We start from the raw sequence: 26,896 nt of genomic DNA on the forward strand, positions 1-26,896 counted from the left end.
GTCCAGCTTGTTGGCATATAATTTTTCATAGTATTCCCTGATAATTGCTTGTATCTCTGAGGGATTGGTTGTAATAATTCCATTTTCATTCATGATTTTATCTATTTGGGTCATCTCCCTTTTCTTTTTGAGAAGCCTGGCTAGAGGTTTGTCAATTTTGTTTATTTTTTCAAAAAACCAACTCTTGGTTTCACTGATCTGCTCTACAGTTTTTTTTAGATTCTATATTGTTCATTTCTGCTCTAATCTTTATTATTTCTCTTCTTCTGCTGGGTTTAGGCTGCCTTTGCTGTTCTGCTTCTATTTCCTTTAGGTGTTCTGTTAGATTTTGTATTTGGGATTTTTCTTGTTTCTTGAGATAGGCCTGGATTGCAATGTATTTTCCTTTCAGGACTGCCTTCGCTGCATCCCAAAGCGTTTGGATTGTTGTATTTTCATTTTCGTTTGTTTCCATATATTTTTTAATTTCTTCTCTAATTGCCTGGTTGACCCATTCATTCTTTAGTAGGGTGTTCTTTAGCCTCCATGCTTTTGGAGGTTTTCCAGACTTTTCCCTGTGGTTGATTTCAAGCTTCATAGCATTATGGTCTGAAAGTATTGATGGTATGATCTCAATTCTTGTACACTTATGAAGGGCTGTTTTGTGACCCAGTATGTGATCTATCTTGGAGAATGTTCCATGTGCACTCCAGAAGAAAGTATATTCTGTTGCTTTGGGATGTGGAATTCTAAATATATCTGTCAAGTCCATCTGATCCAATGTATCATTCAGGGCCCTTGTTTCTTTATTGACCATGTGTCTAGATGATCTATCCATTGTTGTAAGTGGGATGTTAAAGGCCCTTGCAATTACCACATTCTTATCAGTAAGGTTGCTTATGTTTGTGAGCAACTGTTTTATATATTTGGGACTTCCCATATTCGGTGCATAGACATTTATAGTTGTTAGCTCTTTCTGATGGATAGACCCTGTAATTATTATATAATGTCCTTCTTCATCTCTTGTTACAGCCTTTAATTTAAAGTCTAGTTTGTCTGATATAAGTATGGCTATTCCAGCTCTCTTTTGACATCCAGTAGAATGATAGATAGTTCTCCACACCCTCACTTTCAATCTGAAGGTGTCCTCAGGTCTAAAATGAGTCACTTATAGACAGCAAATAGATGGGTCTTGTTTTTTTTATCCATTCTGATACCCTGGTCTTTTGGTTGGCGCATTTAGTCCATTTACATTCAATGTTATTATAGAAAGATATGAGTTTAGAGTCATTGTGATATCTGTAGGTTTCATGCTTGTAGCGATGTCTGGTACTTTATCTCACAGGATCCCCCTTAGGATCTCTTGCAGGTCTGGTTTAGTGGTGATGAATTCCTTCAGTTTTTTGTTTGGGAAGACCTTTATCTCTCCTTCTAGTCTAAATGACAGATTTGCTGGATAAAGGATTCTCGGCTGCATATTTTTTCTGTTCATCACATTGAAGATTTCCCGCCATTCCTTTCAGGCTGCCAAGTTTCAGTAGAGAGAACGGACATGAGTCTTATTGGTCTCCCTTTATATTTTATTTTATTTTTTTTTTATTTTTTTTTAGCATTTATTTTATTTTTGAGACAGAGACAGAGCATGAATGGGGGAGGGTCAGAGAGAGGGAGACACAGAATCTGAAACAGGCTCCAGGCTCTGTGCTGTCAGCACAGAGCCTGACACAGGGCTTGAACTCACGGACCACGAGATCATGACCTGAGCCGAAGTCGGCCACTTAACCGACTGAGCCACCCAGGCGCCCCTCCCTTTATATTTTAGAGCACGTTTATCCCTACTTTCAGAATTTTCTCTTTATCCTTGTATTTTGCCAGTTTCACTATGATGTGTTGTGCAGAAGATAGGTTCAAGTTACGTCTGAAGGCAGTTCTCTGTGCCTCTTGGATTTCAATGCCTTTTTCTTTCCCCAGATCAGGGAAGTTCTCAGCTATTATTTCTTCAAGTACGCCTTCAGCAGCTTTCCCTCTCTCTCTTCCTCCTCTGGAATACCAATTATGCGTAGATTATTTCTCTTTAGTGCATCACTTAATTCTCTAATTTTCCCCTCATACTCCCGGATTTTTTTTATCTCTCTTTTTCTCAGCTTCCTCTTTTTCCATAATTTTATCTTCTAGTTCACCTATTCTCTCCTCTGCCTCTTCAATCCGAGCTGTGGTTGTCTCCATTTTATTTTGCAGCTCATTGATAGCAGTTTTTAGCTCCTCCTGGCTGTTCCTTAGTCCCTTGATCTCTGTAGCAATAGTTTCTCTGCTTTCCTCTATACTGTTTTCAAGCCCAGCGATTAATTTAATTTTATGACTGTTATTCTAAATTCATTTTCTGTTATATTGTTTAAATCCTTTTTGATCAGTTTGTTAGCTGTTGTTATTTCCTGGAGATTCTTTTGAGGGGAATTCTTCTGTTCCGTCATTTTGGATAGTCCCTGGAGTGGTGAGGACCTGCAGGGCACTTCCCCTGTGCTGTGGTGTATAACTGGAGTTGGTGGGCGGGGCCGCAGTCCGACCTGATGTCTGCCCCCAGCCCACCGCTGGGGCCACAGTCAGACTGGTGTGTACCTTCTCTTCCCCTCTCCTAGGGGCAGGATTCACTGTGGGGTCGTGTGGCCCATCTGGGCTACTTGCACAGTGCCAGGCTTGTGGTGCTGTGGATCTGGCATATTAGCTGGGGTGGATCGGCAAGGTGCACAGGGGCGGGAGGGGCAGGCTCAGCTCGCTTTTCCTTTTGTGATAGCTTCAGGAGGGGCCTTGCGTCACTGGGAGGGAGTCAGACCTGCCACCGGAGGGATTGATATGCAGAAGCACAGCGTTGGGTGACATAAATTACTTGACAATTTAAAAACACATCTAAAATGTGATCAGCTTTAAAATATATATATATATATATACATATATATATATATATATATATATCTGCACACACACACACATATATACATATACATACATATACGTATATATACATATATGCATGTATACATATACGTATATATACATACATATATATACATATATATGTATGTATGTGTGTATATATATACATATATATATATTTTACATAATCTGTACATCCAATGTCGGGCTTGAACTCCAACTATGAGATCAAGAGTTGCATGCACTACTAAGCCAACCAGAAGCTCTAAATGTGATCAGCTTAATTTATGGTTTTATTATTGAATTTTTCTTTAAGTTGAATATTTAAAACATTAATTGCCAAAATTGAAGTTCTACAGAACTAGTAAATGTTGTAAATCTATTTGTACCATTTATTACTTCTTATAGTCTTTAATATTCTAATTATTATACTATATTTCTTAAATCTATTGACCAAGAAATCCTATCCTTTTTTTCATCTTGGAATAGAGTTTCATGGAATACTAGTTTAGAAAACACTTTTCTAGGAATTTTATACAGAAATGATAATTATTTAATTTCTAAAAGTAAAACATTCATCCATTTTTCACATTTCAATTCTTATCAAGTATCATTTAATGCTAAACCATATTGGTTATTATCCAGTAGACCTTATTCAAGATACTGTTTATAGCTTTTTAAAATTTTTCAATATTTGAGTGTAGATAGCAACTGTTATATCATTTTAAAGGAAAAAGGAATATTTGTTTTCTTCTACTGTGCCTTGCTATTGATATTGGTATACAAGATTTTCTACAATTTGTGACATTGGTTTATAATTTTTAAAAAGTTATTTATTTATTTGTTTGTTTGTTTGCTTGATTCCTTGCTTGTTGGTTTTCTCTGTTTTCTTCAAACATGGATTAAGGAAAGTAGGATATTATTAGAGGATTAGAAAATTTCTATTTCAATTTTTTCTTAGTATAATAAAAAATTGAATTTATCTCTAAACTTCTTATGAACCAAATAAAATCCAGGTATTATAGATTGTTTCTGTTATTTTTATTTTAAATATAGAAAGTTTTAAGAATTAATATAATGAACACTTGCATGTCTGTGTCCCACTTAATAAATATAATAAATCTAAAATATTGAATTTCCCTCTTCATTCTTCTCAGATTATTGCCTCTCATTCTGAATTAGATGGCTATTAGTCCCATTTATTTCTTTATATTTTTGCTAAATATGTTTACATCTCTAAAGAATTTATTGTTTTATATGATTAAATGGTAGTATGCCATATGCTTTTTTCTTTAGCAAATTGCCCTTTTGGTTCAACAGTTGTAAGATTAATCACTGTTGATAATTTTAAATTTCATTTATTTATTTTTATTGTATATTGGTCTGGTTTTTGTTTTTTATTATTATTATGATTTTATTTTATTTTATTTTATTTTATTTTATTTTATTTTTAAGTGTATTACAAATTTTGACCATTCTCCTGTGGATATTTGGACTATTTATGTTAGGGGAGGTCTACCATATTCTTATGAAAGATAATGCAGAGGTAGTGTTCAAAAGCACAAATGCTACAGATAGACTTCCTGTTTTTATGCCTACCTATGTCACTTACTGTGTAAATTAGTCAGTCTCTCCATGAACCTAGTTTCTTCATGTATTAAATATGACTAGTCATAGTGTCCACATTATAAGGTTATTGTGGGATTTAGGTGAAGAGTGCATAAACTCCATAAAATTATCTGCTATTATTATTTGCTATATCTGGTGAGAATTTTTCTACTATATTGTTGTAGTATATAAACACCTTTTTTTTTTTTTTTTGCATTTTGTTTGCTTGTTTGTTTTTAGTTTCAGGTTTTTATTTAAATTCCAGTTAGTTAACATACAGTGCAGAATTAGTTTCAGGTATACAGTTTAGTGATTCATCACTTACATACAATACCCAGTGCTCATCACAACCAATGCCCCTCATAATTCCCATTACTGATTTAACCAATCCCCCTGCCACCCTCCCCTCCAGTAACCCTCAGTTTTTTCTCTATAGTTAAGAGTCTGTTTTATGGTTTTCCTCTCTCTTTTTTCCCCACTATGTTCAGCTGTTTGTTCTTAAATTTCACATATCAGTGAAATCTTATGGAATTTGTCTTTCTCTGACTGACTTATTTTGTTTCACAGTATAGTCTGCCTCCATCCCCATCATTGCAAATGGTAGATTTCATTCTTTTTTAGGGCTAATATACCACTGTGTATACATACATGCCTACTTTATTCATTTATCAGTCAATGGACATTTGGGCTCCTTCCATAATTTGGCTTTTGTTGATAATGCTATTGTGAACACTGGGGTGCATGTATCCCTTCAAATCACTATTTTTGTATCCTTTGGGTAAATATGTAGTATTACAATTGATGGATGGTAAGAAGTTCCATTTTTAACAATTTGAGGAACTTTATACTCTTTTCCAGAGTGGCTGTACCAGTTTGCATTTCCACATACAATGTAAGAGGATTCCTTTAATCTTCGCATCCTCACCAATATCTGTTCTTTCATGTGTTGTTAATTTTAGCCATTCTGACAAGTGAGATATGATATCTCATTGTAGTTTTGATTTGTATTTCCCTGATTATTTTGAGTATCTTCATGTTTCTGTTAGCCATACGGATGTCTTCTTTGGAAAAATGTCTATTCATGTCTTCTGCCTGTTTTTTAACCGGGTTATTTGTTTTTTTGGTGTTTTTATAAGTTCTTTATAGATTTTGGATACTAACCCTTTATCAGATATGTCATTTACAAATATCTTTTCCAATTCTAAATGTTGCCTTTTAAGTTCGTTGATTGTTTCTTTCCCTGCACAGAAGTTTATTTGTTTGTTTATTTTGATAAATTCTGAAAGGTTCCTGTTTGCTTTTGTTTCCCTTACCTCAGGAGATGTATCTAGTAAGAAGTTGTTATGCTGATGTCAAACAGTTTGCTGCCTGTGTTCTCCTCTAAGATTTTGATGGTATCCTGTGTTGCATTTATGCCTTTCATCCATTTTGAATTTATTTTTGTGTTTGGTTTAAGGAAGTAGTCCAGTTTCCTTCTTTTGCATGTTGCTGTCCAGTTTTCCCAAGACCATTTGTTGAAGAGACTGTCTTTTTTCCATTAGAAATTCATTCCTGCTTTGTTGAATATTAGTTGACCATATAGGTGTATGTCCATTTATAGGTTTCCTATTCTGTTCTATTGATCTATATGGTGTGTGTGTGTGCGCGCGTGTGTGTGTGTGTGTGTGTGTGCCAGTACCATGCTGTCTTTGTTTTTCTTGAATGTTTATTATTTTTGAAGAAGAGAGAGACAGAGCGTGAGCAGGGGAGGAGCAGAGAGAAAGGGAGACACAGAATCCAAAGTGGGCTCCAGGCTCTGAGCTGTCAGCACAGAGACTGATGCGGGGCTCGAACTCACAAACCATGAGATCGTGACCTGAGCCTAAGTTGGATGGTTAACTGATTGAACCACCCAGACACCCCTATGCTGTCTTGGTCACTACAGCTTTGTAATATAACCTGAAGTCTGGAATTGTGATGCCTCTAGCTTTGGTTTTCTTTTTCAAAATTCCTTTGACTATTCAGGGTCCTTTGTGGTTGCATACAACATTTGGATTGTTGGTTCTAGCTCTGTGAAGAATGTTGGTATTATTTTGATAGGGATTGCATTAAACGTGTGGATTACTTTGGGTAGTATAGACATTTTAACAATATTTTTTCTTCCAATTCATGAGCTTTGAATGTTTTTCCATTTCTTTCTGTTATCTTCAATTTCTTTCATAAGTCTACAGTTTTCAGAGTATAGGTATATCACCTCTTAGGTTATGTTTATTCCTAGGTGTTTTATGGTTTTGGTACAATTGTAAATGGGATCAATTCCTTGAATTGTCTTTCTGCTGCTTCATTGTTGGTGTATAGAAATGCAACAGATTTCTGTACATTGACTTTGTATCCTGTGACATTACTGATTTCGTGTGTCAGTTCTAGCAACTTTTGTGGTGGAGTCTTTTCAATTTCTACATAGAATATCATGTCATCTGCAAATAGTGAAAGTTTGACTCCTTTCTTGCTAATTCGGATGCCTTATATTTCTTTTTGTTGTCTGATTTCTGAGGTTACAACTTCCAGTACTGTTAAAGAACAATGGTGAGAATGAGCATCCAGTCTTATTTCTAACCATACGGGAAAAGCTATCAGTTTTTCTGTTTGAGATGATATTAGCCATGGATCTTTCACATATGGTCTTTATTATGTTGAGTTATGTTTCCTCTGTCCTTTCTTTGTTGAGAGGTCTAATCAAGGCTGGATGCTATATTTTGTCAAATGTTTTTTTCTGCATCTATTGAGAGTATCATGATTCTTATCCTTTCTTTTATTATTTTGGTGTACCACGTTGAGTGATTTGCAGATATTGAACCACCCCTGTAGCCGGTGAATAAATGCCTCTTGATCATGGTAAATAATTATTTTAATGTACTGTTGGATTTGATTTGTTAGTATTTTGTTTAGAATTTTTGCATCTATGTTCATCAAGGATATTGGCCTGCAGTACTTTTTTAAAAAAATGTTTATTTTTGACAGAGAGAGAGAGAGAGACAGACAGACAGCATGAGCAGGAGAGGGGCAGAGAGAGAGGGAGACACAGAATCTGAGCAGGCTTCAGGCTCTGAGCTGTCAGCACAGAGCCTGACACAGGGCTTGAACTCACAGGCCACGAGATCATGACCTTTGCCGAAGTCGGATGCTTAACTGACTGAGCCACCCAGGCGCCCCTGTAATACTCTTTTTTAGTGGGGTCTTTGTCTGGTTTTGGAATTAAGATAATACTGACTTCATAGAATGAATTTGAAAATTTTCCTTCCATTTCTATTTTTTTTGCAACAATTTAAGAAAAATAGATTTAAACTCGTCTTTAAATATTGGTAGAAATCCCCTGTGAAGACATCGGGCCCTGGACTTTAGCTTGTTGGGAGATTTTTGATTACTGATTCAATATTTTTGCTGATTATTGGGCTGTTCAAATTTTCTATTTCTTCGTGTTTTTTTCTGGTAGTTTATATCTTTCTAGGAATTTATCCATTTCTTCCAGATTACTCAATTTATTAACATATAATTTTTCATAATATTCTTTTATAATTGTATTTCTGTGGTGTTGGTTGTGATCTCCCCCTCTCTTTAGTGATTTTTATTTGGGTTCTTTCTCCTTTTTTTGGATAAATCTGGCTAGAGTTATCAATTTTATTAATTCTTTCAAAGAGCCAGCTCCTGGTTTCCTTGATCTGTTTTACTGTTTTGCTTTTTTGTTTGTTTCTATACATTTATTTCATCTCTAATCTTTATTATTTCCCTTCTTCTGCTGGCCCTAGGCTTCATTTCTTGTTGCTTTTCTAGCTTCTTTAAGTGTAAGGTTTGGTTGTGTATTTGAGATTTTTCTTGCTTCTTGAAGTGAGCCTATATTGCTATACACTTCCTTCTTATAATTGCTTTTGCTGCATCTTGAAGGTTTTAGACTATCATTTTTTCATTTTCGTTTGTTTCCATGTATTTTTTATTTCTTCTTTAATTTCCTGATTGTCCCATTCATTCTTTAGTAGGATGTTCTTTAACTTCCATGTATTTGTGGTCTCTCCAAATTTTTTCTTATGGTTGACTTGAAGTTTCATAGAGGTGTAGTTGGAAAATATATATGATATGATCTCAGTCTTCTTTTTTTTTACTATTTATGCTTGATTTGTGACACAGAATGTGATCTGTTCTGAAGAATGTCCCATGTGCACTTATAAAGAATGTGTATTCTGCTGCTTTAGGATGAAATGTTCTGACTATATCTTTTAAGTCCATCTGGTCCAATGTATCATTCAAAGCCATTGTTTCCTTATTGATTTTTTGCTTAAATGATCTTTACTTGATGTTAGTGAGATATTAAAGTCACCTACTCTTATTCTATTATTATCAATGAGTTCCTTTATGTTTTTATTAATTGTTTCATATATTTGGGTTCTTCTAAGTTGGGGGCATAAATATTTGCAATTGTTAGATCTTTTTTGATAGAAGCCTTTATTATGATACAGTATCCCTCTTCATCTCTTGCTACAGTCTTTGGCTTAAAATCTAGTTTGTCTGATATAAGTATGGCTACTCTGGCTTTCTTTTGATGTCCATTAGCATGCTAAATTATTCTTCAGCCTCTCACTTCCAATCTGTAGGCGTCTTCAGTTCTAGAATGAGTCTCTGGTAGGCAGCATTTTGTTTTTTTTGTTTTCATTTTTTTATCCATTCCTAAACTCTATGTCTTTTCATTGGAGCACTTATTCCATTTACATTAAGAATAATTATTGATAGATATTAATTTAATGTAATTGTATTATTTTCAAGTAATTGTTTCTGGAGATTTTCTCTGTTACTTTCTAGTTTTTGTTGCTTTTGGTTTTTCTTTCCACTCAAAGAATGCCTATTAATGTTTCCTGCAGGGCTGGTTTAGTAGTCACGAACTCCTTTAGTTTGTGTTTGTCTGGGAAATGCTTCATCTCTCCATCTATTCTGAATGACAGCCTTGCTGGGTAGAATATTCTTGGTTCCAGATTTTTCCCTTTCAGCACATTGAATATTTTCTGCCACTCCCTTCTTGCCTGCCATGTTTCTGAGGAGGGATCTTTTGCTAACCTTATTTACTTCCCTTGTAAGAAGGGAATTCTTTTGTCTTGTTGTTTTTAGGATTTTTTCTTTACCTCTATATTTTGCAACTTTATGATATGTCTTGGTGTTGACCAGCTTTTGTTGATTTTGATGGGAGTTCTCTGTGCCTCCCAGATATGGATGTCTGTTTCTTTTCCCAGATTAGGATGTTTTAAGCTATAATTTTCTCATATAAACCTTCTGCCAACTTTTACTTCTCTTCTGGAACCTATACAATATGAATGTTATTATGTTTTATGGAGTCACTGAGTTTTCTAAGTCTACATTCATGATCCAATATTTTTATTTCCCTCTTTTTTTCAGCTTCATTTCTCCATATTTTTATCTTCTATATCATTTATTCCTTCCTCTCTTACTTCACCCTTGTGGTTATTATATCTAGTCATTTTTGAATCTTGATTATTGTATTTTTGTTTTTGCCTAATTTTTAAGTCTTTTCTCTTTGTGGTAAGATACTCTCCGGAGTCTTCTATGATTTTCTCAAGCCCAGCTATTATCTTTATGATTGTTGATTTAAATTCTGGATCATGCAGGGGTTCCTGGGTGGCTCAGTCAGTTAAGTGTCCAACTTCAGCTCAGGTCATGATCTCACAGTTTGTTAGTTCGAGCCCCACATCAGGCTCTGTGCTGACAGCTCACAGCCTGGAGCCTACTTCAGATTCTGTGTCTTCTCTCTCTCTGCCCCTCTCCAGCACATGTTCTGTCTCTGTCTCTCAAAAATAAATAAACATTAAAAAGTTTTTTTTTAATTCTGGATCATGCATATTACTTATATCTGTTTATATTAGATCCCTGGACATAGCCATTTCTTGTTCTTTCTTTGGAGATGAATTCCTCCATCTTTGCATTTTGTCTAGGTCTCTGTCTTCATCTTTGTGTTATGAAAACCTGTTATATTATATTTCCTGCTCCTGAAAGTAGTGGCTTTATGAAGAAGAGGTCTTTTAGTGTCCAGGGCCTGGCACTTTAGGAGGTGTCTCTGGTGTATGCTATGTGAACTCTGCGCTGTTTTTTGGCTTTTCTTTCTCTCAGGTCAGTCCAATGCAGTTTCTACTTGCCTGCTGGGGGGAGAGTGGACCTTGGCCAGAGTGGTGAGTTTTTACTAGTTGTACTCTGGTCTGCTTGTTAAGAGACCTAATGCTATTTCCACTAGAGCTGAAGCTTTGTAGAACTCTATAGTCAGTGAACATGTGCCTGTTGGGGGTGGACAGAGGGGTTGTGCTGGTCTTCTGGGGGAAGAACCCACTGCTCTTGTTATCAGGTACAGTTGGCCACAAAAAGCAGCACCTGCACAGTGCAGGGGGTGGAGCTTGGCATAAATGGTTTAGGCTGCCACTGTTGGTGCTGTGCTGTTTACTGAGGTTAGTATATGCTAATGGGTGGGAGAGGTAACTGGCACCAGCAAGCTCCTCAGTCCCAAGAGAGGGAAGCTGGCACCTTTGAGAAGCCCTCTCAGAAGGGCAATATTCCTTGTGTGTCACAGGCATCACTCAGATTGCTGCCTTCAACCTGTCTGGGTCTGGGCCATCTGCCCTCCTGGTAGACCCTTGGGGTCTATCCCACGCAGTCTGGTAGAGTTTTTAAAATCCAAACTTTATGGACCTGTCATGGTGAGGACCTCTGCTGTTGCTCTGGGGGAGGATCTCACCACTCTGGGGTTGCTCAAGTTTGTTCCAGAAGGAAAGTTTCACCAAAGCACCAGAGGTATGGAGTTTGAAGTAAATCACAACAAAAAGCCAGTGTGCAGGTTAGCCACCCTCAGCAGGTGTCTCTGCACATATCCTGAGGTGAAGGGGCGGTAAATGGTACCCACTGGCTCTTTTATCCCTAGAAAGTCAATGCCACCTCTTCTATATATGCTGGGATGTTCCCTGGTGACCCCAGGGTAACCACAGGTCACACTGTGGTCTATTTGCCCTCTTTTTCCATAGGGGCATTGCAGTGCCCTCAGGGTTCCACACCAGCCATGCTACAGACCTCTAAAACTCCAGTCTTTGGACCCAGCTGGTTGTAAAACTCTTGATAATCAGCCCTTCTCACTTTCCCAGTCAGTGTTTTTGGAAAAGTTTTTCCTTGTCCAATCCCCTCTGTGCTCCTCTCTTCTCCTCCTCCTCCTCCTCCTCCTCCTCCTCCTCTTCCTTCTCTCTCTCTTTCTCTCTCCCTCTCTCCTCTCTCCATGGCCAGGTTTCCCTCCCTCTGCAGCACCCATGATCCATTTCTCCTCAAACCATGTCTCCACACCTCTTACCTTCCAGGATATGACCTTTTCTCTCCCTCTATTTGTGCAGTTTGTTCTTTCAGTTTCCAGATTGATTTCTTGTGTAGTCAGAATGACTTGATATTCATCTAGCTGTGTTCAAGGGATGAGGCAAACCTAAGGTCCTCCTACTCAACCACTTTAGCTCCTCCCTGAGATTTTATATAAGCATATTTTAAAAGAAGGCTAGGTAATAATCATATTTCCTGTCATAATTTTTATATAGCAAAAAGAATGGATCTTTAAAAATAACACTATAACGTCCCAGAGTCTAAGAAAAGAAAGTTTATATAATGTCAGTAACATGATAGATAACAAAACATATAATAGTACATATACTAGGCTAAATAAATATTGTTATAGGTCATGATTCTCATTGCTTAATTACAGATATTTTTATCAACACAAAACTAAAAAGAAAAATTCATTATATGTCATCTCAACAGATTTCTTCTGCCTTTATTATAGAACTCAGTTTATCTTAATCATTTTAATTAGACCTATCTAGCCTTATCTTTTTCTTACCCTCCCTTTATAAAAGTAGCAATTGCAATAGTTACAATTTATTGAGATGTTTACTATGCACCAGATACTATGGGATCCCATTTTATAGATAGAGGATTAAAGAAAACTTAAAATGGTTAAATGACTTAACTAATATAATCACATAGATTCTAAGAGCCAAGATTTGAATGTAGGATTTCTTTTTCTACTAGGAATTTGTTTTAAAGTCTGTATTCATTAACACTATTTATATATTGATTTTAGTGATTATTTAATTATTATTTCACTTTATAATCCTCAATTCTAAAGGCCCATTTTCTTTTCCTCACAATTGCTCACTCATTATATCAGGGTAAATTTGGGTAAAGCCCTCTGAATTATAGAAAGTGGAGCCAGTTCTAGAACTTTTAGTTAAATCTCAGCTGCATGTACAATGCTGGCTGGACATCCTTCTCTATACAGTCATACCTGACTATGCAGTAGGTATTTTGGAATCCACAGGCTCCAAGAACTCAATATTTTAAAAAAAAACTAATCTTTACTCCAGACATGCTCATCTTAATGTTATCTTTTATTATTATGGCAAATGAACAATACAAATTGTACAAAGAAAACAGCAATAACTAATATGCTTACCACCCAGACCCAGAAACTAGCCTCTGTTGCCTCAATGGCTTCTAGGCCTTTATTTTGTCTATTTATCTGTCTATTATCTATCTATCTACCTATCTATCTATCTATCTATCTATTTATCTATCTATCATCTGTCAGTCATCGTCATCATCATCTTCTTCATCTATGTATCACTTATCTATCTTTGTGGGTACATAAATATTATATACTGTATTCTTCATCTTAACATTAGAATATTACATGTAAAACTAAACATACCCACCTAATCCCCATCATTTGACTGTCACCATGATTTCAAGTTACATTTTGTCCCTTAAGAGTTAACCATTAATCTTATTTTCATGTGTGCATTTTATTCCATAGAAATATATGTCATGTGGGGCGCCTGGGTGGCTCAGTTGGTTAAGCGTCCGACTTCAGCTCAGGTCATGATCTCACGGATAGTGGGTTCGAGCCCCGTGTCAAACTCTGTGCTAATAGCTTGGAGCCTTGAACCTGCTGTGGATTCTGTGTCTCCCTCTCTCTGCTCCTCCCCTTCTCTCTCTCTCTCTCTCTCTCTCTCTCTCTCTCCCTCTCTCTCAAAACTAAATAAAAACATTTAAAGAATTTAAAAAAGGAAATATATGTCCTGTTTCTGTACAGTTTCAAAATGTACACTAATAATATAACACATTTTATTATTGGTAGAATTGAATTTAACTGTTGATTAATATTTAGGATGGAGCAAGAAGGTATTATGCTAATCAAAATAAGTTAGAGAAAGACATAATACCATATTTCACTTGTATATGTGGAATTTAAGAAACAAAACAGATGAGCAAAAGGAAAAAAGAGAGGCAAATCAGAAAACAGACTCTTAACTACAGAGAACAAACTAACGATTATCAGAGGTGGGTGAGGGGATCGGTTAAATAGGTGATGGGGATTAAATAGGTGGGTGGGAATCACTTGTTGTGGTGAGCACCCGGTGTTATATTGAACTGTTCAATCACTATATTGTACACCTGAAACTAATATTACACTGTATGTTAACTAACTGGAATTTAAATAAAACTTTAAAAAGAGAGACAGCAGGAAAATAACAGAATTGAAACAAGAACTTACTTCTCAATAACTGCTTTAAACATAAATGGACTAAAATATACAGTCAAAAAGCAGAGACTGGATGAATGGATTTTTAAAAATCCATCAATATGCTGCCTACAAGAGACTCACTTTAGCTTTAAGGATACTCATCAGCCCAAAGTAAATTGATGGAAAACTCCACACAAATGTCAAGCAGAAGAAATCAGAACAGGAGTGGCTACATTTATAGACTTTCAGTTGAAATTGGTCCAAATAGACAAAGAAGGTCAGTGAATAGTGAGAAAGGGGTAATTTTAGAAAGAAGATATAATAATAATTATACATGTACATACCTTTATACTAAAGCAGATATGAAGAAAAATTTTATAGGGAGAAATACATAGAGATACAATACAGTAAGGGGCTTCAATACCTTACTTCCGACATTGGATAGATACAGAAAATAAGGACTTAAATAACACTGTAAACCAAATATACCTAACAGATATATACAGAACATTACATATAAAAGCAACAGAATACACATTATTCTTTTTTTTAAAGGGTGTAAATAATTTATTTATTTTTCAATATATGAAATTTATTGTCCCAAAAGGTGCCCTCCTCGAAACCCATCACCGACCCTCCCCTCCCTCCCACTCCCCATCAACACTCAGTTTGTTCTCAGTTTTTAAGAGTCTCTTATGCTTTGGCTCTCTCCCACTCTAACCTCTTTTTTTTCCTTCCCCTCCCCCATGGGTTTCTGTTAAGTTTCTCAGGATCCACATAAGAGTGAAAACATATGGTATCTGTCTTTCTCTGTATGGCTTATTTCACTTAGCATCACACTCTCCAGTTCCATCCACGTTGCTACAAAGGGTCATATTTCATTCTTTCTCATTGCCACGTAGTACTCCATTGTGTATATAAACCACAATTTCTTTATCCATTCATCAGTTGATGGACATTTAGGCTCTTTCCATAATTTGGCTATTGTTGAGAGTGCTGCTATAAACATTGGGGTACAAGTGCCCCTATGCATCAGTACTCCTGTATCCCTTGGGTAAATTCCTAGCAGTGCTATTGCTGGGTCATAGGGTAGGTCTATTTTTAATTTTCTGAGGAACCTCCACACTGTTTTCCAGAATGGCTGCACCAATTTGCATTCCCACCAACAGTGCAAGAGGGTTCCTGTTTCTCCACATCCTCGGCAGCATCTATAGTCTCCTGATTTGTTCATTTTGACCACTCTGGCGCAGAATACACATTATTCTTAAGAACACAGGAAGCATTCTTCAGGATAGATCATATGTTGGGCTACAAATTTAAGAAATCATATTAAATATTTTTAATGACCAGAATAGTATGAAGATAACAATCAATAATGGAAAAGTGGAAAATTTTACAAGTATATGAAAATTAGGCAGCACACTCCTGCACAACCAATCAAGAGGTAAATCAGAAAGCATCTTGAGACCAATAAAAATGAAAAACAACATACAAAAACTTATGAGTTGTAGATATTTACATTAAGAGAAAAGAAAGATCTGAAATGAATAATCTAACTTTATTCTACAAGGAATTAGTAAAAGAAGAAGCCCCAAATTTTTTTGAAGCCTCAAATTAGCAGATATTTGAAGCCCCAAATTAGCAGAAGGAAGAAAATAATAAAAATGATAGCTGAAATAAATGAAACAGAAACTGGAAAGACAATAAAAACAAATCAATAAAACAAAGAATTGGATTTTTTAAAACATAAACTAAATTTACAAACTTTTAGCTGGACAACCAAGAAAAAAAGGAAGGACTCATCTAACTATGATGAGTCTTATGAGTTTTATGACTGAAAAAGGAAACATTAGATCAGTAAAATATAGAATACTGGTTATTAATCCCAAGGGTATAGGGTACTGTTCACCAGTTACTAAACCCAGAGAAGAACTGCAAACACTTTTTTCCATGTCATTTGACATGAGAGTTGCTAATGAAAACACAATGCAGTCAAGCACTGAATGGAACAACACTTTACGTACATAGAGAGACTAAGCAAGATTAGCTTCAGTAGTGCAGCTTAGTGTTCCATGGTCAGTGAGTCTTTTCCAGTGGCTGATGGCAAGCAGTTTTCCTATGTACATTCCTCCTGTGCCACAGTAGAAGGAACAGTCCCATCTGGGCAGAGGACAGATAAAACACTGGAGTTGTCCAGGTTCCATATGACCCACAATCTCCAAAGACATATTAATCATTCATTGAGTGCAGAAAAAAGGAAAGATGTATATTTTTTGTTAATATGTATATTTTTAATTCAGTTATAATTATCATACAGCATTTTATTAGTTTTAGGTGTACAATAAAATAGTTCAACAATTCTATGCATTATTCACTGTTCATCACAATTAGTATACTCTTAATCCTCTTCAACTATTTCACCCATCCACCCACCCCTCCCCAAGGCAGCCACAAGTTTGTTCTCTATGTTTAAGAATCTAGTTTTTATTTATCTCTTTTTTCTTTGCTTGCATGTTTTGTTTCTTAAAATCCACATATGAGTGAAATAATATGGTATTTGTCTTTCTCTGACTGACATATTTCACTTAGCAATAACCTCTAGATCCATCCATATTGTTTCAAATGGCAAGATTTCATTCTTTTTATAGCTGAACAATATTCCATTGTGTGTGTGTGTGTGTGTGTGTGTGTGCGCATGCGTGCGTGCCATCTCTTTATCCATTCATCATTTGATGCACACTTGGGTTACTTCCATATTTTGGATATTTCAAATAATACTACAATAAACATAGGGGTGCAAATAAGCCCAATAGTGGAATTATTGGATTTTTAATTTTTTGAGGAACCTCCAAATTGTTTTGTATGGTGACTGCACCAACTTGTATACCTACCAACAGTGAACAAGGGTTCCTTTTTCTCCACATCCTCACTACCACGTTTTGTTTCTTGTATAGTTGACTTAAGCCATTGTGACAGATGTGAGATGATATCTCATTGTGGCTTTGATTTACAATTCCCTAATGATTAGTGATGTTGAGCATCTATTCATGTGTCTGTTGGCCATCTGTATGTCTTCTTTGGAAAAATATTTGTTCATGTTCCGAGCCGACTTTTAATTGGATTATTTGTTTTCTTGGTATTGAGTTGTATAAATACTTTATATATTTTGGATATTGACCCTGTATCAGATATAACATTTGCAAATATCTTCTCCAAATCAGTAGAGTGACTTTTTGTTTTGTTGATGATTTCCTTTGTTGTAAAAAGTTGTTATTTGTTATAGTCCAACAGCTTAAATTTGCTTTTCTTTCCCTTGTCTGAGGAGATATACCTAAAAAAAATGTTTCTATGGCTAATGTCAAAGAGATTACTGCCTGTTTTCTTCTAGGAATTTTACAGTTTCAGGTCTACATTTAGGTCTCGAATCTATTTTGGGTGTATTGTGTATGGTGAGAGAGAGTAGTCCAAATTCTCTCTTTTGCATGTAGCTGTTTGGGTTTTCCAGCACCATTTGTTGAAGACATTCTTTCTGCCCATTGGATATTCTTGCTTCTGTTGTCATAGGCTAATTGATCATAAAAGAGTGGGTTTACTTCTGGACTTTTTGTTCTGTTCTAGAGATCCATGTGTCTATTTTTGAGCCAATATTATACTGTCTTGATTACTACAGATTTGTAGTGTATCTTGAAATCTGGGATTGTGATACCTCCAGCTTTGTTTTATTTTTCAAGATTGCTTTGATATTCTCTCTTTTGTGGTTCCATACAAATTTTAAGATACTTTCTCCTAGTCCTGTGAAAATGCTATTTGTATTTTGAAAGGGATTGCATTGAATTGGTTGATTACTTTGCATGGTATGGACATTTAAATTAACATTATTAGTTCTCCCAATTTGAGTGGAACATCATTACTTGTGTCGTCTTCAGTTACTTTTATCAATGTTTTATGGTTTTTGTAGTGAAGGTATTTTACCTTCTTGGCTAAGTTTATTCCTAGGAATTTTATTCCTTTTGTTGGTGCAATTGAAAATGGGTTGTTTTGTTTTTTAAGTTTTTATTCAAATTCCACTTAGTTAACTTACGGTGCAAGCTTCAGGTAAACTTAGTTTCAGGTAAACAATGTAGTGATTTAAGAAACAACACAGATGGACAGAGTATAGGAATAAACCTAACCAGAGGTAAAAGATCTATACTCTGAAAATGATAAAACACTAATGAAAGAAATTGAAGATGACACAAATAAATGGAAAAACAACCCATCTCATTTACTGGAAGAACAAATATTTTTAAAATGTATTTATTTCCCAAAATAAATCTAAAATATACATTTAATGCAATCCTTATCAAAATACCACCAACATTTTTCACAGAGCTATAACAAACAATTCTAAAATTTGTATAGAACCACAAAAGACTCCGGATAGCCAAAACAATTTGGTAAAACAAAAGCAAAATGGAGGAATCACAACTCCAGGCTTCAAGTTATATTGATCAAAGCAGTATGATAATGGCACAAAAACAAACACATAGATCAAAAGAACAGAATAGAAAACCCAGAAATGAACCCACAACTATATAGTTAATTGATTTTTGACAAACAAGGAAATAATATCCAATGGAAAAAAGTTCATGTACTTTTTTTTCTTTTTTTATTTTCTATTTGATCCATTAGTATTTTAGTAGCATGTTGTTTAATCTGCATGTATTTTTGATCTTGCCAGATTTTTTTCTTGTGATTGACTTCTAGTTTCATAATGTTGTGGTCAGAAAAGGTGCATGGTATGACTTCAAAGGTTTTGTATTTTATTCAGGCCTGTTTTGTGACCTAATATGTGATCTATTCTGGAGAACGTTCCATGTGCAATTGAAAAGAATTCAAAGCCATTGTTTTTTGTTGATTTTATGTTTAGATGATTTGTCCTGTGATGTAAATGAGGTGTTAAACTCCCCTCCTATTATTGCAATAGTTTGTTATTATTTTATGTGGTTCAGTGTTCCCATGCTTGGTACATAAATATTCACAATGTTAGATCTTCTTGTTGTATTGTGTAGTGCCCTTCTTTGTTTCTTGTTACAGTCTTTGTTTTAAAGTCTAATTTGTCTAATAGAAGTATTGCTACTCTTTTTGATATCCATTTGTGTGGTAGATGTTTCTCCATCCCCTTTCCTTCAATGTACAGGTGTCTTTAGGTCTAAAATGAGTCTCTTGTAGGCAGCATGTAGTTGGTCTTGATTTTAATCTTACTCTTACACCCTATGTCTTTTGATTGCAGCATTTAACCCATTTACATTAAAAGTAATTACTAATATATATGTGTTTATTGTGATTTCGTTAGTTGTTTTGTCATCATTTCTGGATATTTTCTCTGATCCTTTCTTGTTTTGTCACTCTTAGTCTCTCCTTTCCTATCAAAGAGTCCCCTTTAATATTTCCGGAGGGCTGCTTTATTGCTCACAAACATCTTTAGTTTTTGTTTGTCTGGGAAACTCTTTACCTCTCCTTCTATTCTGAATTGTAGACTTGCTGGTGGAATATTATTGGCAGCAGATTTTTCCCATTCAGCACTTTGAATATATCATGTCACTCCCTTCTGTCTTGCCAAGTTTCTGTTGAGAAATCTACAGCTAGCTTTATGGGTCTTCCCTTGTAAGTTAAGGATTTCTTTTGTATTGCTGCGTTTAAGGTTTTTTTCTTTATCACTATATTTTGCAAATTTAATTACAATATGTCTTGGTGTTGGCCTCTTTTGTTGCTTTTGATGGGAGTTCTCTGTGTCTCCTGGATCTGGATATCTGTTTCCTTCCCAAGATTAGGGAAGTTTTCAGCTATTATTTCTTCAAATAAATTTTCTGCCCCCTCTTCTTGCTCTTCTTTGGGAACTCCTATTATACAAATGTTATTATGTTTGATGGAGTCTCTGAATTTCCTAAGTCTATACTTATGTTGCATAATTCTTCTTTCTCTTTTCAGTTCAACTTCATTAATTTCTAATAGTTTGTCTTCTGTTGTTAATAATTCATTCCTCTGCCTCAAGCATGTTTCTAATTTGCTTATTGCAGTCTTAATCTTGAATGATTTTTTTTTTACCTCTTTTATCTCTGTGGTATGGGTCTTATTCATGTCTTCCTTTCTCAAGCCTAGTGAGTATCCTTATGCTTGTTGCTTTAAATTCTCCATTAGGAATGTTACTTCTATATGTTTTGCTTAGATCTCTGGCCATGGCTGTATTTTGCTCTTGCATTTGGGATGAATACCTCCATCCTGGCACTTTGTCTCAGTCTCTGCCCTGTTCTGTTTGTTAGAAAAGCCAGTTATGTCTACTACTTCTGACATTATGAATAAGAGGTCATGTATTGCCCAGGGCCTGTCACTTCTGGAAATGTCCCTACTGTGTGTTGTGTGTACTTTGCTGTTGTGTTTTGGTTGCTCTGTCTGTCATCTGAAGAGACTCTCCTTGCCTGCTGTGGGCAGTGTTTGGTCCTTTGCCTGAATGTAGTGCGTTTTAACTAGGTGTGCTTGGTCTGTTTGTGAAATGAGGCCTGACACCACCAGAACTGAAAGCCTGAAGGCCAGACACTCTACCAGAACTGAAAGCCTACAGAACCCTCTGGTTGGGAGACATGGTATGGGCAGAGATTTGTACTGGTTTCTGGGGGAGGGACCCACCACACTGTCTAAGGCAAGTTCAACTGAGAACGGCAGTCCCACCAGCATAGGGCTTGGTGTATAAAGTTAGGCAGCCAGTGTCAATGCTGTGCTGCTTCCCACAGGTATGCTGAGGGAAGGAAATTGGGAAATTGTGCCAGCCAGTTCCTTTGTTCCTGGAGAGGTGTCACCGTGAGTGCTGCCTCTCACTGACACACTCTGAGAAAAGCAAATAATCTCTCTCCTCTCTGCCCCAGGTGTTCTTCTGATCACTGTTTCCAAGTTGTCTGCCTCCAGGTTGTTTCCCTGCCTTCTCTCCAGGAGCAGTGCAGCGTCCTCTGAGCTCTTTGCCAGCAAAGCCCACTGACCTTTAAAACTCTAGGCTCTAAGGACACCTGGTGGCTAAGTCGTTTAAGTGTGTTTGAATTTGGCTCAGGTCACCATCTCACAGTTCATGAGTCTGAGCCCTGTTTTGGGTTCTCTGCTATCAGCTGGCAGCCTACTTAGGATCCTCTGTTCCGCTCTCTATGTCCCTCTACCACTGGTTCTCACTCTCTCTCTCTTTCAAAAATAAATAAATATTAAAAAAAAAAAAAAACTTTCCAGGCTTTAAGTACACTGATTGCAATAACTCACAAAATTCAGTCCCTCTAATTTTCCAAGCCAGTGGATTTGGGAAAACATTCTCCTTGTGCAATCTCATGTGTTTCCTCTCTCTCTCAACCTTCTCTGTAACCACAGCTCCCTCCCGTCTGCAACACCCATAATTCATTTCTCCCCTAAACCAATTCTGCATACTTCCTACCTTCTTTTATATGGGCTTTTTCTTCCCTCTTGTGAATTTGTTCTGTAAATCTTCAGGTTGATTTCTGGAATATTTAGGATGTTTGGTAGTTATTTAAGTTGTATTTATGGGAAGAAGTGAGCCCAGGGTCCTCCTACTCAGCTGTCATCTTTCCTTAAAACCCAGAAGAATTAATATTGTTAAAATACCCATACAACCCAAAGCCATCTATAGATTTAATGTGGTCACTATGAATGGCAATTCCACAGCAATAGAAAATATATCATAAAAATTGTGTGAGAAAGAAAGAAAGAAAGAAAGAAATCTACAAATAGCCAAAGCTATCTTAAGAAAGAAGAACAAATTTCCAGGCATCAGTCTTCCTGATTTTAAACTATATACTACAAAATTATTGTAATCAAAACTGGCATAAAACACAGCCACATAGACAAATGTAATGGAACCAAGAGTTCAGAAATAAACCTATGCCAGATACAGTCAACTAATATTATGCAAGGAAGCCAAGAATACTCAATGAGGAAATAAATTGTGTTGAAAAACATGAATATCCACATGAAAAAGAATAAAATTGATCCCTTATATACAAAAATCAACATAAAATGGATTAAAGAATAAACTGTGACAGTTTAGAAGAATCTCCTAGAAGACAGGGAAAAAGCTCTTTGATATTGATTTTGGCAATGACTTTTTAGGTAAGATACCCAAAGCACAAGCAACAAAAGCAAGTAGGACTAACCAAACTTAAAATCTGCACAGCAAAAGAAACAATCAGCAAAATGAAAAGGAAACCTGAAGAATAGGAAAAAATATTTATAAACAGCATATTGTATAAGAGGTCAATATCTAAAATATATCATATAACTCAATAGCATTAACACTAATCCAATTAAAACTGGGTAGAGGACCTGAATGTATACATTTTTCCAAAGAAAACATTCAAATCACAAGCAGGTAGGTGAAAAGATACTGAATGTAACTAATTGTCAAGGAAATACTTATCAAAATCACAATAAGATATTATCTCACACCTGTTAGAATGGTTATTATTAAGGAGATAAAAAATAACAAGCACTGGTGAGGATGTGGAGAAAAGGGAACCTGTATGCACCTTTGGTGAGAATGTAAATTGATACTTCCAGTGGAAAACAATATGGAGGTTACTAAAAAATAAATAAATAAAATAAAATAAATAGAATTATTGTGTGATTGAGCATTCTAACTTCTAGGTATGTATCTGAAGAAAATGAAATCAGAACCCTAAAGAGATATCTGCACTCCCATGTTCATTGCAGCATTATTCACCTTAGCCAAGATAAGGAAAAAATCTATGTATCTTTTTGGCAAATAAATGGATAAAGGAAATGTGGTAAATATATAAAGTGGAATATTATTCAGCCATAAAAAAGAAAATTTTCTTTGAAACAACATGGATAGACCTTGAAACTATTATGCTAAGTGAAATAAGTCAAACAGGAATGTCAAGTACTGTATTATCCCATTTATATATGTCATCACAAAGTGCTAACTCATGGAACCATAGAGTATAATAGTGGTTGCCAGGGGCCTGAGAGTAGGAGAAATGGGGAAATGTTGGTCAAAGATTACAAACTTCAATTTATAAGATTAATAAGTTCTTGTGATGTAATATACAGCATGGTGACTCTAGGTAACCATACTCTATACTGGAAAATTCCTAAGAAAGTACATCTTAAATGTTGTCACTATAAATGTAATATATTTTATTTATATTATATATTTTATATATTAAAGACTAAACAGTGTATATTTATATATACTTATTACATATACTTGTTTATATATGTGCTAATATATGTATCTATTTTATGCATATATGTAAGGTGGTAGACATGTTAACATTGTGGTATTCAGTTTGCAATATATAAGTTTAATATAATTATTAAACTGTAAACCTTAAACTTATACTATTTCATATGGCGATTATATCTCTATAAATTTGGGGAAATTTAAAAAGGAATGTATGTTTAAGTTTTGTAAGTTATATTTACCTTAAGATAATCTTCCATCATTTCTCTTGAGAACCATTATTATAATAACTATATTATAGATGACCTAGCTTGTATTTTGGGAATAAACCCTACTAGATGATGCCATGCTTTTTTTTAATAATTCTCAATTCTATTTCCTTACTTATTAATTTAAGATTTTTGCATTTTTATTCTAAATCAGTACTGTTAATGTGGCCGCCACTAGCCACATATGAATATTGAGCACTTTAAATGCAGGTAGTCTGAATTGAGATATACTATAAGTGTATCACACATACAAGTATTTGAAGACCTACTATGAAATTACTATAAATTAATTTATATTATATATATTTTTTTCTGTGTAGTATTTTTATATCCCTATGCCAATTATGTCTGTCAATGTTAATACCCTTGCAGTGACTATTTTGACTTTGTAAAAATAAATTCTCTTTTTATGTGCTATGGCATAGGATGTAATATAAAGAATCCCACACATTAAAATATGTGGGCCTGTAAGTTTTGAAAAGGTTAGCTTAATTGTGAATTTTAATTTTTAATTGTTCTTTCCACTTTTTCTGGTATATTTTGCTCATTGGTATTGTTTTTGAAAGTGCTGATTTCCTCAAGATTTTAAATCTTATTTTCCTGTTACTAGATGATAGATATACTGGTAGGTAAATAATGATGTTTAACAAAGAAATATAACCTAGTTATTGGCTCTTAAATCCTACCCATATGTTAGAATTAATTCTTTTCTAAAATTAGGTAATTCTTTTGTGACAATAGCTGATGATTTCCTTTGTCCTACAAACATGCATAAAACTTTTTTATTACTTGAAAATATTTTACAATCTTGGAATCCCTTGCAAATATCTACATTTCTGGATTCCCTTGAGAATGTTGATGACCCAGGAACACCAGGCCTGCATTTGTAACAGTCAATTAGAGTAATAGCTTTTTATTTTTAATAAATGTATACTCTCCATTTCACTTCTGTTATTCATGCCACTCCAAATATCACCAGGTCATTTCACTCACATTGCATGCTTAGTCCTGGTAGACCTTTGAGTCTACTATCTAGAGACTAGGTTTTGGATTCTAAAAGAACAAAATTCATTTCAAGATTTTGCACTTGACAATATGAACTTCCAAAATATTCGTAATCTTTCTCAGCTCTACTTCCCTTATCCATTAGATGGGAATGAAATACCTACTTCCTAGAATTATTGTGAGGATTAAAAGAGATGATATTTGAAAAATGTTTAGTATATTATCTGACATATGGTAACTATTTGATAAAGTTTTAAAAATTATTAGACATGTTTGTATTCAATTGGATAATGTATGTTAAATTGTGAAGTAAATAAGGTTAAGGGGTGTACTTGTGATGAGCACAGAGTGTTGTATGTAAGTGTTAAATCACTGAATTGTACACCTGAAGCTAATATTAACTAACTGGAATTTAAATAAAAACAAACCAAAAAAATAAGGCTAGAGACACCTCGGATGGCTCAGTTAAGGGTCCAGCTCTTAATTTCAGCTCAGGTAATAATCTCAGGCTCATGAGATAGAGCCCCAAATCAGGCTCTGCACTGACAGCACAGACCCTGCTTGGGATTCTCTCTCTCTCTCTCTCTCTCTCTGCCCCTCCCCTGCTCATGCTAAAAATAAATAAACAAACAAACAAATGAACGAACTTAAAAAATAAGGCTGAATAACTATATGGTAAAATATTTCTAATTGATTTTATGTGCTATAATTTTACTGTAAATAAAATTTTAGTTTTAAATCAACTAATTTGGCAATCTGTTATTATTCCAGTCAAAAATGAAGTAGCCTCAGAACTTCCAGATATGGCAGATATTCCAGCAATTAATCCATCAATTAGTGATCTAATACTTCAATTAGATTTAAACAAAGTAATAGGTAAGTAGAAATTTATGATGTTTGGGCAAGTAAAACACAGTCTAAGACTTAAAGTATTTCAGCTCTAGTTCTGTTGTTAAAAGAAGATAAGAAATTCAAATGTAGGGCAGCCTTTCTCAATTTAAAAATAATTTTATTCTAATCAATCAATCTATATATCAATTAATATTCAGCTTTAAGTGAGTTAATTATGTGCTCATTAATCCACCAAACAAGCTTTCATTAGGTAATGCTTAATAGTTTTCCTTTCCTGTTTATAAAACAAAAATATATAGGATTCTCCCTAGATTGTGAATTTTTATGACAAACTTGATGTTATATGATCAGTTTCTTAGAGAACATAATTTTGATTTCTTATATCATTTGTAATAACAAGATGGAATAAGAAAAATGGTACTTTCACAAGATAGGCAATATAGCTGCTTTTTGATCTACTTATCACAAAGTTTGGGCTTTTTTTTTTTTGAAGTTGAGTCTTTTCATTTATTTATAGTCCTTCTGTATTTTTTATTATTATTTACTTTATTTATTTTTAATTTACATCCAAGTTAGTTAGCATATAGTGCAATGATTTCAGGAGTAGATTCCTGCTGGAGTCCAGCTCCAGCAGGTCCAGGGGTTCCCGAAGGATGAACAGCGTCGGCGAAAAAGTGAAAATAAAACAAAACTAAAACAAAAATAAAAATAAAAAACTAAAATAAAAAACTAAAATAAAAAACTTAAATAAAAATGGACATAAACAACAGCAGCGTGTTGAACTGGCCAATTTATTGCAGTAAACGTGGCATTATATATACTAGTGATTTTCTTGTAACATACGTCATCTATGTTTTTCTAACATTACCCAATTCTAAAATTGTTCCTTTGTATAATCACCCAAAAAGGAACACCATGATTGTTTTGTCATAACGTTACCTCCTGCCCTTTGCTTATTGATTAATTTCTTTTATTGTTTTTATTATGTATCTATGGTTATCTATAATTTATAAAGTATTTGCTTTGCTGTTTTCACGAAAGATCATTTATCTCTCAACACCTCAAGTGGAACAGTTACAAGGACATGACCTCTTAGTTGTTTCCCTGAACCATTTGTGGTTTTGAAGAACAAAAGTGTTCGCCTGGGTCCGAGGTGTCAGAAAGGGGGCCAAGAGGGCCTTAGAAACCCACGCCTTATACATTCTCAGAGAGACAGTGCACCTAGCAACCAATGAACCATTCTGTACTTTAACCGACTAGGTTCAATCATCATCTGGAATGCCTCCTGGGGGCCAAGTGGGCCTAGGGGTTAGAGTGACCTGTGTCCATAGATACACTCCTTAGTTACAGAGTGGGGCTTTCAAATCCATATGTCTCTCTTATACAGGCCCTTTTCGCTGGCAAAGGTATGAGGCGTCCATCCATAGGGGATGG

The 26,896-nt window shown here is 35.1% G+C and overlaps 1 protein-coding gene across 3 annotated transcripts in view; it reads left to right on the forward strand.

Annotated features, from left to right (window-relative positions):
- LOC125918685 (coiled-coil domain-containing protein 7-like) overlaps positions 1-26,896 on the forward strand; it is a 228,222-nt gene that overhangs the window by 154,690 nt on the left and 46,636 nt on the right. For all 3 annotated transcript variants that reach the window (XM_049624804.1, XM_049624805.1, XM_049624806.1), the window contains one exon: positions 25,382-25,486. In XM_049624804.1, the coding sequence (XP_049480761.1) occupies positions 25,382-25,486 (105 nt within the window). The remainder of the gene's footprint in view (positions 1-25,381; positions 25,487-26,896) is intronic.

Source organism: Panthera uncia, chromosome B4, assembly GCF_023721935.1.
Source record: "Panthera uncia isolate 11264 chromosome B4, Puncia_PCG_1.0, whole genome shotgun sequence".
Lineage (NCBI taxonomy): Eukaryota > Metazoa > Chordata > Mammalia > Carnivora > Felidae > Panthera > Panthera uncia.